The 13,510-nt window shown below is 53.6% G+C and overlaps 6 protein-coding genes across 6 annotated transcripts; 3 read left to right on the plus strand and 3 right to left on the minus strand.

Annotated features, from left to right (window-relative positions):
* Positions 1-156: 156 nt before the first annotated feature.
* J4E84_004666 (uncharacterized protein) lies at positions 157-1,596 on the minus strand (the record flags this gene model as incomplete). The annotated part of the gene is made up of 2 exons (XM_049387269.1): positions 157-1,045; positions 1,091-1,596. The coding sequence occupies 2 exons, from the start codon at positions 1,594-1,596 to the stop codon at positions 157-159; spliced, it is 1,395 nt and encodes a 464-aa protein (XP_049245042.1).
* An 808-nt stretch (positions 1,597-2,404) lies between these two features.
* On the plus strand, positions 2,405-3,941 carry J4E84_004667 (uncharacterized protein; the record flags this gene model as incomplete). The annotated part of the gene is made up of 2 exons (XM_049387270.1): positions 2,405-2,451; positions 2,510-3,941. 2 exons carry the CDS (start codon positions 2,405-2,407, stop codon positions 3,939-3,941), a joined length of 1,479 nt encoding a protein of 492 aa, XP_049245043.1.
* Positions 3,942-4,293: 352 nt separating this feature from the next.
* Positions 4,294-5,409, minus strand: J4E84_004668 (uncharacterized protein; the record flags this gene model as incomplete). The annotated part of the gene is made up of 2 exons (XM_049387271.1): positions 4,294-5,127; positions 5,179-5,409. 2 exons carry the CDS (start codon positions 5,407-5,409, stop codon positions 4,294-4,296), a joined length of 1,065 nt encoding a protein of 354 aa, XP_049245044.1.
* Positions 5,410-5,668: 259 nt separating this feature from the next.
* Positions 5,669-7,384, plus strand: J4E84_004669 (uncharacterized protein; the record flags this gene model as incomplete). The annotated part of the gene is made up of 1 exon (XM_049387272.1): positions 5,669-7,384. The coding sequence occupies one exon, from the start codon at positions 5,669-5,671 to the stop codon at positions 7,382-7,384; it is 1,716 nt and encodes a 571-aa protein (XP_049245045.1).
* Positions 7,385-7,512: 128 nt separating this feature from the next.
* On the minus strand, positions 7,513-9,495 carry J4E84_004670 (uncharacterized protein; the record flags this gene model as incomplete). The annotated part of the gene is made up of 1 exon (XM_049387273.1): positions 7,513-9,495. The coding sequence occupies one exon, from the start codon at positions 9,493-9,495 to the stop codon at positions 7,513-7,515; it is 1,983 nt and encodes a 660-aa protein (XP_049245046.1).
* A 1,292-nt stretch (positions 9,496-10,787) lies between these two features.
* On the plus strand, positions 10,788-13,146 carry J4E84_004671 (uncharacterized protein; the record flags this gene model as incomplete). Its single annotated transcript, XM_049387274.1, has 4 exons — positions 10,788-10,820; positions 10,871-11,805; positions 11,855-12,557; positions 12,616-13,146. 4 exons carry the CDS (start codon positions 10,788-10,790, stop codon positions 13,144-13,146), a joined length of 2,202 nt encoding a protein of 733 aa, XP_049245047.1.
* Between the last annotated feature and the right edge of the window lie 364 nt (positions 13,147-13,510).

Raw genomic sequence — 13,510 nt, forward strand, 5'->3', positions numbered from 1 at the left:
TGACATCTCAAATGTTGATTGAGTAGCGTACAGCAGCATCAGGAGCTCTATCGGCCTCTCAGCCGAATCCTATACTCTAATCTCGCAATGTCAACGTGCCCGCTTCAGAGCACTTGCAACCACACTGCCCACCGCGGCTCTATCACGCCCCCAACATCACAGCAACCTCTGCGCATCTTCCGTACCGTCTGTTCGCAGCGATCCATCTGGCGTCTGTGATCCTCGGCGTTTCCAAGCAGATGCAATCACGCTCATCAATGCAGAAGCCGACCGACCTTGCTCTCTGCGCTTAAACGGCGGCGGAGTGGATATACCGTCCCGAACCGATTTGACGGGGCTGGGAGTGCGCACAGTCCAGTCGTCTAGTGGATACGCAGGATGCGGGTGGTATGACGTGGATGTCTCGAAGTCGTTCTTGATGGGAAGTGTAGGAAGAGGCCGTGAAGCTGGTTCTGGAGGCCCGAGTCTGATAGACGGTGGTATCGAGAGTCGGTAGAACGGGGTTGGTGTGCGGACAATGCCATAGCGCTGTTGTGCATTCTCATCCGCATGCTCACCTGGCAGATCTGCCTTCGGGCCTGGTGCACCGCGTGGGATGTAGGCACGTGGCGGCTCTGTATCGCTCACAAGTCGTAGTGATGCTCTGTGGGTAAAGGGTTTTCTTCTCCCGACTGATGTGGATCGAGTAGGGCTTGACGAACTCCTAGTCTGTCCTCGTATGCCTGTAGCACTCGCGGCTCGTCCATCAAAGTTCTCTTTGCAGTCCTGGAAGACATCTTCCGAGTCCCTGCTCATGGCGCTACAGGCCCGTATGCCCTCGATGGCTTCATCGGTACCACCACCTTCGTTTGGCTCTATCACAGGGAGGTCGTTCTCTTCGCCAGCACAGCCGCGATTTTGATCAAGCAGCCCCAACTCGCGCAGTTGATCCCAGCTGCGGCAGTAGTATCGGAATGTCACAAAAGGCTGATCGATAGGGTCGATGAGGGCGAATTTGTAAAAGCGCTTCGGATGCTGCGGTCCCGCAGGCCCAGCGTTTACAAGGCTATCGAGGTTAGCACAGTACGTGCGTGTTCTGTCGGGCACCTACCCTATCCCAGTCTCAGTCTTTGCATGCTCCGTTTCCTTGTACTCTTCTGCCTGTCGTTCGATTCGCTTCCGTCCATGTGCACGATGTACTCTGATCTCGACGCGCGCGGTCTCGTCGAATGCATTTACGTCATCTTTGGTCGTAAAGCAAAGCACTCGCTTCTCGAACTTTTTCCTGTCACCGCCATCCCCGGGGCTCTCGAATAGACCGAACATAGTCTTACCCTGCCATTCCTCATCCTTGCCCGTCGACCAGCTCACGACGTGCGCGCTATTGATGTACAGCTTGAACAGGAAGTAGTGTCCTTCGGGGACTGGCGGCGACACAGCATATTCGATCCAGAAGGTACTGCCTGGCAAAGCTGGGACGTAGACGCTGCAAGTCGACGTCTTCTCATCCAATCGCGGCATGGAGCTGGTGCTACCACGCGGATCTGGGCGATACTCGGGCAATTTTTCGATATCGAATTGGGAGTGCAATCCGACGTCGATACTGCGACAATGCATTATGGCGGTGGTGGTGACGTAACCGGTCTTGGTGATTGCGTGGGTAGCTCAACAGTACAGGAAGCAGGCGCGGTTGCCTCAGGTGGTGAAGTACACGACTGGCCAACTAGCGCGACTGCTCGATCCCAACTCATCAAGTTGGATTCACGTCTACTTTGGTATGGATTTCATCGTTTTATTCTTCTCGCGGCATGTCAAGAGCACGCAGATATTTGCAGGTTTGATTAGACACAGTATTGAGAAGCGAAGATTTCTCATTATTCGGATTGAAGCAGTGTTGCTCTCTGGTGCTTGCGACATCAGCGATCTTACGAGTAGACAATGTGCCAGTCAACAATACAGTTCCACGGTCAGCGATGCTGAATTCTGGTCAGCTGTGCGTTCTAAGAGGGGAGTCGCTACGAAGCAACTTGTGCCGGCCTAAGGAGTCAGATCCATGTAGGAAGAACGAGTGGTCCCTTCACCGGAGTAAAGGTGGTTGCGACTTCACTAGTCCTCACGTGATGGTTCGTTCACTGCCCTCCCAGCACAGGCCCACAGAAACACTCCTCACTATATAAGCCATAGCCATGTTCTTATACTCTCTTCTCTCCACATAGCCTATCTGTCGCTAACTCAACCGCGTTCGAAGTAAGTCAACCCCTCACTTCCTCATACATAATCTTGTAAGAGCCTCACAGCTTTGGCCCGCAAAACTATCACTTCATCAACTGCTATCGGATTGCTAGACCATTTACTTATAGCGATTAGGACAAGCCTGGATTAAGAAGGATCTGTAGCCATGACAACGATGACCAATCCTGGACGCATGCCTCCGCCTAAGACGAACCAGCTTACGCCAAAGCAGCTCGCCGAGTAAGTTCATCCTGAAGATCCCCCCGTTTTCTTGTTCGAATTATGCTGACTTTTGTAGCTTCAGGAAGGGCCCAAAGGCAAACATCGTCATTGGTCCCGATAATGACCGGTACATTGGTCTTGAGAGTGCTTCCGTGAATCTACTAGCGCACTTCTCCCCTGTAGCCCGGAAGAAGCTGGTCGAAGAACGAGGCACGGTCTTAACTATTCCTGACGGCTCGAAGAACGCCATCCGTTGGATCTACAAGTACATGAAAGCTGGCGAGCTTGATCCCATGGACACGGCCCCGTTCGAGGCACTGAGCTCCAATGCCTTGATCGACGTGTACAAACACTGCGACCTTCTCGAGTACGACTCGCTGAGGAAGCGTATCTTCAATCGCCTGAAGAGCAACTTTTACCATACGCTTCCAACTATCGACGAGATTAAGCGCTACCAAGATTCGATCCCAGCGCTATACGACTGCGCAATTCGCTGCATTGTCGATGAGATGGCGAGGCCATGGACTTGCGACTACGAGCCGTATCAAGAGCTTGCCAACACGAATGAGGCCTTCGGCAAGGCGCTGGACAGTGCTTTGCAGAAATACATCGCCTCACGTGTCAAGGTCAGCGAAGATTACTATCGCACTACGAAGGATCGCCGTGTGATCTGGGCCATCAACTACATCGAGGACATCCGCGCCGGTCGTCGTCCCTACATCAAGTTCGCCGACAGGCCTTCTAATATGTTGTCCTGGAAGCCTCAGCAGAAGGGCAAGGCCGCCGCAGGTCAATTCAACAACGTTAAGGCTGATGCGAACGGCATAGCAGGAACTATTCCAGCTCTCGCAGCAAAGCACGATAAGAAGTATGTCAACAAAACCTACACACCGTTCACCTGCCACAAGTGCGGTGGTGAGGGTCATATTGCACGTAACTGCACCACGGGGATTGCTGGTGAGTCCCTCGCTGCAACTGGAATGTCATACAAGAAGCCAGAGCATCGTCCAGGTCCAATCTGCTACACCTGCAAAGGAACCGGCCATCTTTCCCGCAACTGCCCAGCAGAGCAGTCCGCCGCCAAACCCGCGATCATCACCGGTCTTCTCAACAAGGCAACAGACAAGCGTCCATCACCCGTCTGCTTCGAATGCGGCGAGGAAGGCCATATTGCACGCAACTGCCCGGAGGAGAAGCCGCAATCTGAGCGGAGCAAGGCAAAGTCTCAGCAGCCGTTCATTTGCTACAAGTGCGGCGAGGAAGGCCACATGGCGCGCGAGTGCACGGAGGACGTGTCAAGCAACGAACACGCTGACCTCTCTTCTTTCCCAACCTTACCTCCCACCAAAGCCTCCACAAGCGGTAAAAAGCTCGTCAATGGATTGCGTCCTGCTCTCGGTCCCGCTCGCGCAGCTTCTGCCGCTGACCTTCGCGTCAACCAGGCAAACGCTATTGAATTGTCGGAAGGTGGAGGGGGCTCAAAGACACCTGATCATGAGGTTTGTTAGGGCGGGAAGACGCGGACTGTTCTCATCGTCTGGATAGCTGAATGTCGTGAGAATCAGACTTGAGAGGATGCGTTCAGGAAGTCTGATCACAAGCTGAATTAGCGGAGCGACATAGTCATGCAACATATCATCCTTTGATGGGGGTCAATGAGGTCGTTCGAAGACCGAGCTATCTATAGATTATTAGATATATACAAAGCTTTGTAGCAGAACTACAGGACGTGGTGTCCGAATTGAGATTGCTCATTTCTCGTGAAGATACTCAGTTTCTGACGAATCGATGGCGCCGGACGTACATTCGACTACTTATTTGAGGCGACGAGTTTTGTTAAAGCTGATCGTTGTTTGATTTCTATTCCTTGTCCCCACCAGGCTTACCATTCTTCTCTAGATGGTCCTTGATGCTGAACATACCCGTCCCCCGCTCAAGCGGTTTAGCTTGAGTGGGACTAGGTTTCCAACCAATCATGTAAATCAACCTGAAAGTCGCAGGAAGCGTGCCATCTTCGTTGCCATGAAGTTCCTTGTATATAGCTTCAGCGGCCAGTAGTACGTCCCTCTGGATTGGCCCCTTCTCTCGTGCAAGCACAGCGTTGGACTCGCCCATAGCCTGCAGGTCCTTCATCAACGAGAAGGTATCGGGATAGTCGACTACGATATCATCCACGTCCACGGTGAGGAGATTGAAGCCGGCTTTTTGTAGCAGTCCACCCACATCCTTCACGTCCGCTAGTGGCGAGGTATGTGTTGAGACACCACCTCTTCGGTCCAACTCTGCTAGTTGCAGAGACGTACGAAGCTCGTAGAGGCTGTCTCCTCCCATCATGACGCCTATGAAAGGAGCATCTGGCTTTAGGATGTTGTTCACTTGCGCCAATACCGAGGGCAAGTCATTGATCCAATGTAGGCTCAGGCTGCTCAAGACGGCGTCGAAAGAGTTCGCTTCGTATGGTAATAGCTCCGATGTCGACAGGACCTCGCGTACGATGTCGATCTCCTTGTTGAAGGGCAGGTCGGCGTCGCGGTATAAGAGCGCTTCCGACGAGTCTGCGGCTGTGATGGTGCCGATTCGCTTGGATCGAGGGCCTTTGTCTGGGGCGTCTTCGGAGGGTAGAGTAAGTGCGCGGGATAGATTGCATGCGTTTGCACCGAGATCGAGGACTTTGGGAAAATGCCGATTTATATCCTGTGGTCGTTAGCCGCAGTCCATGTCTAGAGTGGGGAGCATCAATCATACTAATACTCGCTCACACAGCCTGGATGCCACCTCATCTCTGAGGTAGTCTACACCTCTGCTGTGCTCTTTGTCTGCTGCGGCTCTTTCCTTCTGTAACCACTTCTGTTGGCCACTGAATATCTCCATCATTGGAGCGCCCGGCGCTTGTACCGCATACCGCCGGGTGGTTTGGAGGGGCAAACATCGTCGTTTCAGTGGTGGGATGAAAGCGCGGATCGAAAAGGATGCCATAGTGCCAGTAGAAGACGAATTGGCTCTACAAGGGCGATATGAACGACGTGAAAACGGAAGGCGCGCGAGAGAGAGGATGAGAAAGCAATACGTCAAGACCCTGGAGCTCCTGCGCCAATCGGCGTTTGGCTCCACCGAGATCTACCTCCGCCTTTCAGAAGTCCATCACCAGCACCACTTCTTTGCCAACCCGGACCACTGGCTGGGGAAGAAGCACCCACTCAGCTTCGAACGTTATTCTTGAACCCACGACTTCGCCATGGCGCAAGCTTTTCCGTACACGTACTACGCCTGCGACTGCTTCGACAACAACACCACGACCTCTACGAAACGCACGACGCACGTCCTCGCTGCCTTTGACGACGAAGAAGAGACCCTGGATCCGAGGAACCCGCGTTCCAACTACGCCCTATACCCGCTCGAACATCTCCTCTACTGCGAAGACTGCCTGCAAATACGATGTCCGCGATGCGTCATAGAGGAGACGCTGAACTGGTACTGCCCAAACTGCCTGTTCGAAGTACCGAGCTCCGTGGTTAAGAGCGATGGAAACCGGTGCACACGCAATTGCTTCAATTGCCCCGTGTGCATCTCGCCGCTCATAGTCAACCTTCTCGACAACCCTGACGCGGACCAAGGAGTGCCAGACCGACACATACTCGCTTGTCCGTACTGCCATTGGAGTACAATCGAGACGGGCATAGAGTTCGAGAAGCACACAGGCGTATACTCGCAAATTGCACGTATAGCAAATGGAGGGAAGCCGATACCGACCGCGAAAGAGCGCGACAAGGAGCGCGAGAGGCGCAAGGAGTTGGAGGCTCGGCAGAGAGACTCAAGGAACCCATTATCTCCTTCCAGCGACTCTACAGCTATGGATGTCGAGCAGTATGAGCCACCGACACGCGACGACCTATTCTCAAACCTAGGTGCTTTCTACAAGGCGCAGCTCGACTCCCAGACACCAGCGAATCCTCTCGAGATGAACTTCTCCTCGCCCTCGGCCTATTCCCGAATCATGAATCTCTATTCAACGAACACAGCGAAGAAGCAGAAGCGCAACAAGCCGACGCCGATGCGAGAGGCTGCGTCGGAATTAGAAGGCCTGGTCGTTCACGACCCCGCCGCGGACAACGCAGCGATCGAGCGCATCAAACGAGACGGTTGGGGCAGTACCTTGTCGCCTGCCCAGAAGCTCGCACAACTAGATCCCCACATGCAGTTCGACAACGAGCTCCGGCCAATACCGACTCTCCTCTGCACGAAGCGATCGAAGCGATGCCGGTCTTGTCGACACATCCTGTCCAAGCCAGAGTCCAAGATAACGTCAACACGATACAAGATCAAGCTGCTAGCACTTAACCACATCCCTAGGCTCAGCATTCGCGCACTACCCCCCAACCCAGCTGTACCACCCGTTCCCGGCTCTATGCCCGCCCCACAACCTCCTTTCAACTACAACACCCTCCGTCCGGGCATCGCAACGCACTTCCTCCTCCACGTCAGCAACCCACTCTTCGATCCCATACAGGTCACACTCGCCACGTCAAGCACCACACCCGGCAAAGTACAGTCCCGCGTAACGATACTCTGCCCACAATTCGAAGTTGGCGCCAATACCGATGTCTGGGACGACGCGCTCGCTTCAGGCCCCGCACCCATGCCTCGCCGCTCAACCATCAACGCTGAGACAGGACAAATTGAAGCGGGAAAGATATGGGATAAAGGAAGGAATTGGACTAGTGTAGCTATCGAAGTCATCCCAGGCTTCCTTAGCGAGCTTGGGGGCGAGGACGAGCTGGATGAAGATGAGGATCTGCTTGAGATACCGATCTTTGTGCGTATTGAGTTCGAGGCAGATGTTAACGCAGAAGAGAGGGGCTTGGGTGATTCTAGAGGAAGCAAAGGGGAGAGGGAGAAACGGGAAGAGGCGTTCTGGACGGTTGTTGGTGCGGGTCGCATAGCGAGTGCGTAGGTTATGGAGGTGATGATGCGCGTTTGTGATACCCATTTGTTTATTTGAGGACAGAAGATTAAGCTCATTGCTACTTGCTAATCCCATTGCGGTAGCCGCGACGAATGGATTCATTCCTCAAGATTTTGCTACCCGAAGTGCGTCTCATTAGGGAAGACTTCCCCATCTTTCTTCTTCTTCCTCGTCACCATACCGTCCAGCGTGCCCTGGCTTGCTTCTCTCTTGTGTCCTGCTTTCTTCTCACTGCGCACTGCCATCTTCTTCGCTTGTTTCGGACTCGGCGGCTCATCTACATGCGTATCCTCTTCATGCCCATCCGCGTCTTCATGATCCTCCTCTTTGACCATCGCGCCTGGTGGCCCTTTACTCCCTTCTGTCGGGCCCTCCGCGTTATCCTCAAAGAGCTTCCGCCAAGTGCCATCGAGAACCTTTGGCGAGTTTCCGTACAGATTAACGTGATACGCGTTCTTCATACCTTGGATGCAAACCTCCCTCCTCTTCGCAAAATCAAACATCGGCTTAGGGTAAACTTTCATCTTACCATCGCCCGCCTCCTCCGACCCATCCCCCTTGACCAAACACCCCCACTTCTTCTGATCGGCAATCGGCGCTTTCCACGGTTCGTAGATATACTTTTTGTCGAACTTCGCCAGTTCGGGCACGTACTTCCTCACAAACTCTCCCTCTTTATCCCATTTCTGGGGAAAGGCAATGGGCGAGTAGCACCGGTAGAATTGCGCGAAGAACGCTGTACAAGACAACCACTGCCAGTTCCCAATGTTACACGCAGCTTCATGGTCAATTAGCCATTCTTCAAAGACCTCGGCGCCACGCTCCCAGTCGATGTAACAACCACCCCTCGTAAGGAAGCAGGCGACGACGTGGCGACCGAGATGATGAATCCAGCCTTCCTGGGCAAGTTGACGCATGAGCGCGTCGATCCAGGGGAATCCCGTTCGACCATGTTTCCAGCGCTGGAAATGCGATTCCGCTTCTGCGTTGTCGACTAGATACTCGCCGGTGATGAGATTGGTCTTGGTGTCAATTTTAGAGGGGAGGTGCCAGGGTATGAAGCGACAGTGTGGGTTGTTGTATGTTTGGCCGAAAGAGTATCCTAGCCCTGCTTGTGCGCCAAAGTACATGTCTCGGAAAAGTAGTTGGCCTGTTAAACTGGTGGGTGGTTGCGAGGCTTTCCCCTTGTAATTGTCGACCACGTCTTGGGCGCGCCAATAGAAGAGGCGGCAGCTCAGGGAGCCGAAGTGCATGTGTGGGGAGAGGAGGGTTGTGGACTGGGGCTCGAAATCGGTCGGGGCGGTTTTTGGCTTCTCGAATGTTGCTGTGTAGTCTGTGTCCGCTATGATCTTGTCGAGGGCTTGTAATGCTACCGTTTCGCCGCCCCGGTGCGAGGTTGTTGCAGGCTTCAGGCCGAGCTCTTCCATTGTTGGTACTGCGAAATCGCCTTTTGGTCCTGCTAGAGCAGAGTACGAAGCTTCGTCGCCGTCTCTTTGGATCGCGTTGATGTCTGGCTCGCTTTCTGGTCTTTCTTGATCAAACTTCAGATCCGTTTCCCCTGGGTCAGGCAGAGACTTGGGAGCGGGGATAGGTCTTGGAATCGATCCAATCTTCTTTCCTGAAGCCTGTACCTGGTTGATGGTCATGGTGGGTTTTCCATGGTTATGCTTGACCAGCTCATCAGGATCGTACAAGGTTCTTCCGGTCTTCATGATGACTTCAACCCCGGCTTCCTTTGCAAGTTCTGTCACTTTCTCATCCCGCTCTCTTGCATATGCATCGGTATCTTTCTCGAACACTAGATGTGTGATCTTCCATGCCTTGAATAGCTTGGGTAACAATGTTTGCGGTGCTTCACGAATGAGGAAGAGTTTTGACTTTGGGTTGAGCTTGGTAATCGACTTGGAGAGGTCGTTTTGACAATCCAGGAGATACTGCCAGCGATTGGGGCCTACTCGAGCGCGGTAAACGTAATGCGGATCCCAAGTCCATATAGGGTAAAGACATTCTGGCTTGAGATCCAATGCGGCTTTGAGAGCTGGAGAATCGTGGAGTCTTAAATCGGTCCGGAACCAGTAGATCACTCGTGGTTTCGACATCTCTCACGCACGTGTGGTAGTTGAAGTTGGTAGGGTGAAGCTTCGAGAAGAGAAAACGGGGATCTGCTCAGTCGATTCCATGTGATGGACCCACCGAACTACAGCAAAGATAATACCTAGGTACTCTGCAACTACTGGGGGAAAACCGCATGGCTGGTATGAATGCTGTCATCGATCGGAGCTAGGGCACTCGCTAATCTTCGTTGGTCCATCCCAGATCCCAGACACCAATCGGTCTCACTGCTCTCTCCGACGGTGGGACCTGGGACATGATTGAACCCTGAGCTTATGTGAACATGCTGAGGGTTTTGCAGCTGCAAGTTCGACGTTGTTTGACAGCTACTCGAAACCCTGGTGGTTGTTGCCCTTGACATAGCACACAGCGGATGCGCCTGCGGTCTTATCTCATGTTAATCTTTGCCAAGGCCTGCCCAAGGTGGACGGCAATTGGGTAGCTTTTTCCTGCGTAAAGATAGCGGTCAGGAAATTTGCCCATCCCTCTGCGCATGCCCAATCTCAAACGCGCCTTTCGCAGCGTGAAGCCTTAAAATCAGCCAAGTTGCTCCGAGAAACCCAAACGCAGGGCACTGGCCAGACACCGTCCAGGGTTCTCTCAAGGCACATGAGTTGTCTTGTTGGGCAGTATCACGGCTTTGCTAGCCGAAATGAGGTGCGCTGGCTGCGGGGACAATTGGTGGCGCACATGGGCGAATAGCAATTGTCGGGTAGCAAGTAGCACCGAAAGACGTTGTTGAGATTGAGAGGGTGCAGCTGCACACTGCATGCAGAGATAGTAGCAGCTATAGTCAAAAGCAAGCAGAGGGAAAGCAGGGCGGCGGGTGCGCGTGCGATGATGAAAGAACGGCTCACTAGCGGGCGGGTTCATGCGTCATGGCCTCGGGGAGCTTCGAGGTTTGGCCCAAGCTCCCTTAAGCTCGTGGACCCATGGTTTGTTGTGTGCAAACAATCTCTCAACAGATACTGCAGGCGCTTTGCCCGAACGAGTGAAGAAGGGACTCTGACAGCGCAGAGGGTCGAGCTGGCGTGAAAGCGCGTGCTTGCTGTCCCGGTGTGAAGTACTTAGAATTGCCGTGCTGCAGTTTACCGCTGCTCGCGTCGGTACCACTTGCACTGCAGATCAGCGCCTCCCTCGACACATTCGCTGGCTGCGGGGAAACTACCACAACCCGTATCGAAGCTCCGCGCTCTACTCTACTCTAGACCCATCTCCCCAGGCCTCACCCGCCGCCCACTTGCCCTCCACCTTTCTCTATTCTTCACCGTCACCCAAGATGGCACAACCACTGGAAGATGCGTACATCACGGTGAGCAACATGCAGGTAGTACCACGCACGCGAGCTAATCAATCTTGCAGCTTCTTATGAGCGATTCCTACCTACCAGGCGCAGTCGTTCTTGCAAACTCTCTGCGCGATGCCGGCACCACCAAGAAGCTTGCCGTGCTCGTCACGATGGAGACGCTTTCAGCTGATACCATTTCAGAGCTCAAGGCGCTCTACGACTACCTGATTCCCGTCGAGCGCATACGGAATGCCAATCCTGCGAACCTCTATGTCATGGGGCGACCTGATCTGGCCTTTGCCTTCACAAAGATTGCCCTGTGGAGACAGACTCAGTTCCGCAAGCTCGTGTACCTCGACGCAGACGTGGTAGCGCTGAGGGCGTTGGACGAGCTGTTCGACATCGAGGCTTCGTTTGCTGCCGCTCCAGATATTGGCTGGCCAGATGCTTTCAACAGCGGTGTCATGGTCATCACGCCAGACATGGGCGAGTACTGGGCACTGCAGACTATGGCAGCGACTGGCGACAGCTTCGATGGCGCAGACCAAGGCTTACTGAACCAGTACTTCGAACACCGTCCGTGGCAGCGATTGAAGTTTACCTACAACTGTACGCCAAATGCCGAGTACCAATGGGAGCCCGCATACCGCCACTACAAGCGCGACATCGCCGCGGTCCACTTTATCGGCAAGAACAAGCCCTGGATGGCCCAACATGCGGGTGGGAAGGGTGTCTATGGAGAACTGGTAGCGCGATGGTGGGCGGTGCATCAAAGGCATCTGCACAAGGCGAAGGGCCAACGAGCTGGTGAGGGAAAGAGCACTCCTGGTGACTCCATGCTTTCTTCCTCTACTCCTGCCCCTCTCGAAGCCTCCGCCGTTACGACCGAGCCTCCCATGACCGAATTTGAAGATGAGATTCAGAATATTGACCAAGGTGTGATAGAACCAACCCCCACGATCGAACAACGCAAGTTCTCTGCGCCCGAGATGCAATGGGACGCCACCAAGTACGCTCTTTTCACATCGAGGTCACTGGGTAACAGCTGACAAGTCCAGGTTTGAGCCACCAGCGTCATCGAGACCCGAAGCTGCCAACTTCCCTACGCAAACGTATGCCTTCAGTGATAGCCGATCGCTCTTCAAGGCACCACGAGCCTATCCCGATGCGCCGCGGGACATGTGGTACCAGGTTCCAGAAACCAGGGACGCGCCCAAGCCAATCTTCCCATGGGAGCAAGAGGCGGATAGGCCTAAGCCGACGCGTGTGTTCGCCGACGATTTGTCACCACAGCCAACCCCTCAGGTGATGTCGCCAACACATGCTTTCTCCACCACACACTTCGACGAGAGCGATAAGGTCGCTCCAGTCGCAGCCGAAAAGGTTAGAAATCTTGGTAATGCTATAGCCTCGAGCTCTACTGACCAAGGCTGGCAGTCTTATCAAAACAATAGCGGCAACGCCTGGGATAATGTTCCAGGCATCGACAGCTATGTTCGTGCCATATCGGATCTGAGTGGAATACGGGGTAAGAACCAGTCCCTACAACAGACCACAGGCACGGACGACATTAGTTCGCCTATATTGGATCGCAAGCAACGCCGTGAGAGCTTAGTCCTCACCGACTTCCCGTCCGCAGTGGAGCGACCGAGTCTTCCTGTAACACCTGCGCCGGTTCGTCGTCCAATGTTCTGGGGCGAAGAGAGGAACCAGACAGGCGAGCTACCTTCTGCCACAGGAGTGCCGGATCAGACCGAATGGGTATGTTTACGATACACCTTTTCCTCTTTCAATCATGAGCTGACTTTGAACTTTTAAGAATCCGGAGGAGAAGCTTGACCAGTTACGGCGGTCATCGCTGATCGAATTCGAGCACCTGAAGAAAGACGAGCACCCAAACCCGCCAATGCGTGCACTTCCCGAGCATTCAATTGCCGGGGAGGAGAAGACTGGCACTTTGTTTAGACTTGATGGAGCGAACGATCAGGGCATTCCCGGATCTTTCCCAAGCGTTGTCGAGAAAGACTTTGCTAGCAGCGACCCTGCACCAGACGTGCGACCGAGTTCCAGTGATCGTTCCTTCGCACATGGGGACGAGAGCTCTGCGCCCCAGCACTACTCTCAGCAGGACTTTTCCTCTGGATCTTCCAGCACCTTCGGGCAGAACTTCTCAAGCTCGACATCGCAGGTAACATCCACAGAACAGACTACCAGTCAATCTTCGCAGTCTTCCAGCCAGCAACTCCAGGCTGGAGGCATGACTTTCACCGTACCCGTCTTCGAGGACGGTACTTCAGCTGACGCCCAAGCCGCTGGGGATGATCTCAGTCCGACACAGAGTCGGACCTAGAACGAGATGATGAAAGAATGATGGATATCAATGTTTGCGGTACGAATTTGTCGGTTATTGACCATGGACGATCTCTTGCTGCTAACGATGGAGGATACATGTTGCGATCTCAGTTTTACCCTTTCGTCTTGATACCTGTATGTTTCCTGTCTTTCGTTCGCGAGCCTTCTAGCATTTGCATCGTCACTGCATAGCGATCTGTTGTAGCTCATTATCCATACTTGCTTGCAGGGTTTGCTTCAAATTGTAAGATGTACAGGGTGATGGACTCGCTTCAGTGGATGAAAATCTGACCACCTTGGATCCTACATTGACGCTAGGTCTTCTAGTTTGCTTCTTTTCATACTCAGGTAGGCTGCAGGCC

The sequence above is a fragment of the Alternaria hordeiaustralica genome (genome assembly GCF_023758085.1).
Source record: "Alternaria hordeiaustralica strain BMP 2776 chromosome Unknown scaffold_7, whole genome shotgun sequence".
Lineage (NCBI taxonomy): Eukaryota > Fungi > Ascomycota > Dothideomycetes > Pleosporales > Pleosporaceae > Alternaria > Alternaria hordeiaustralica.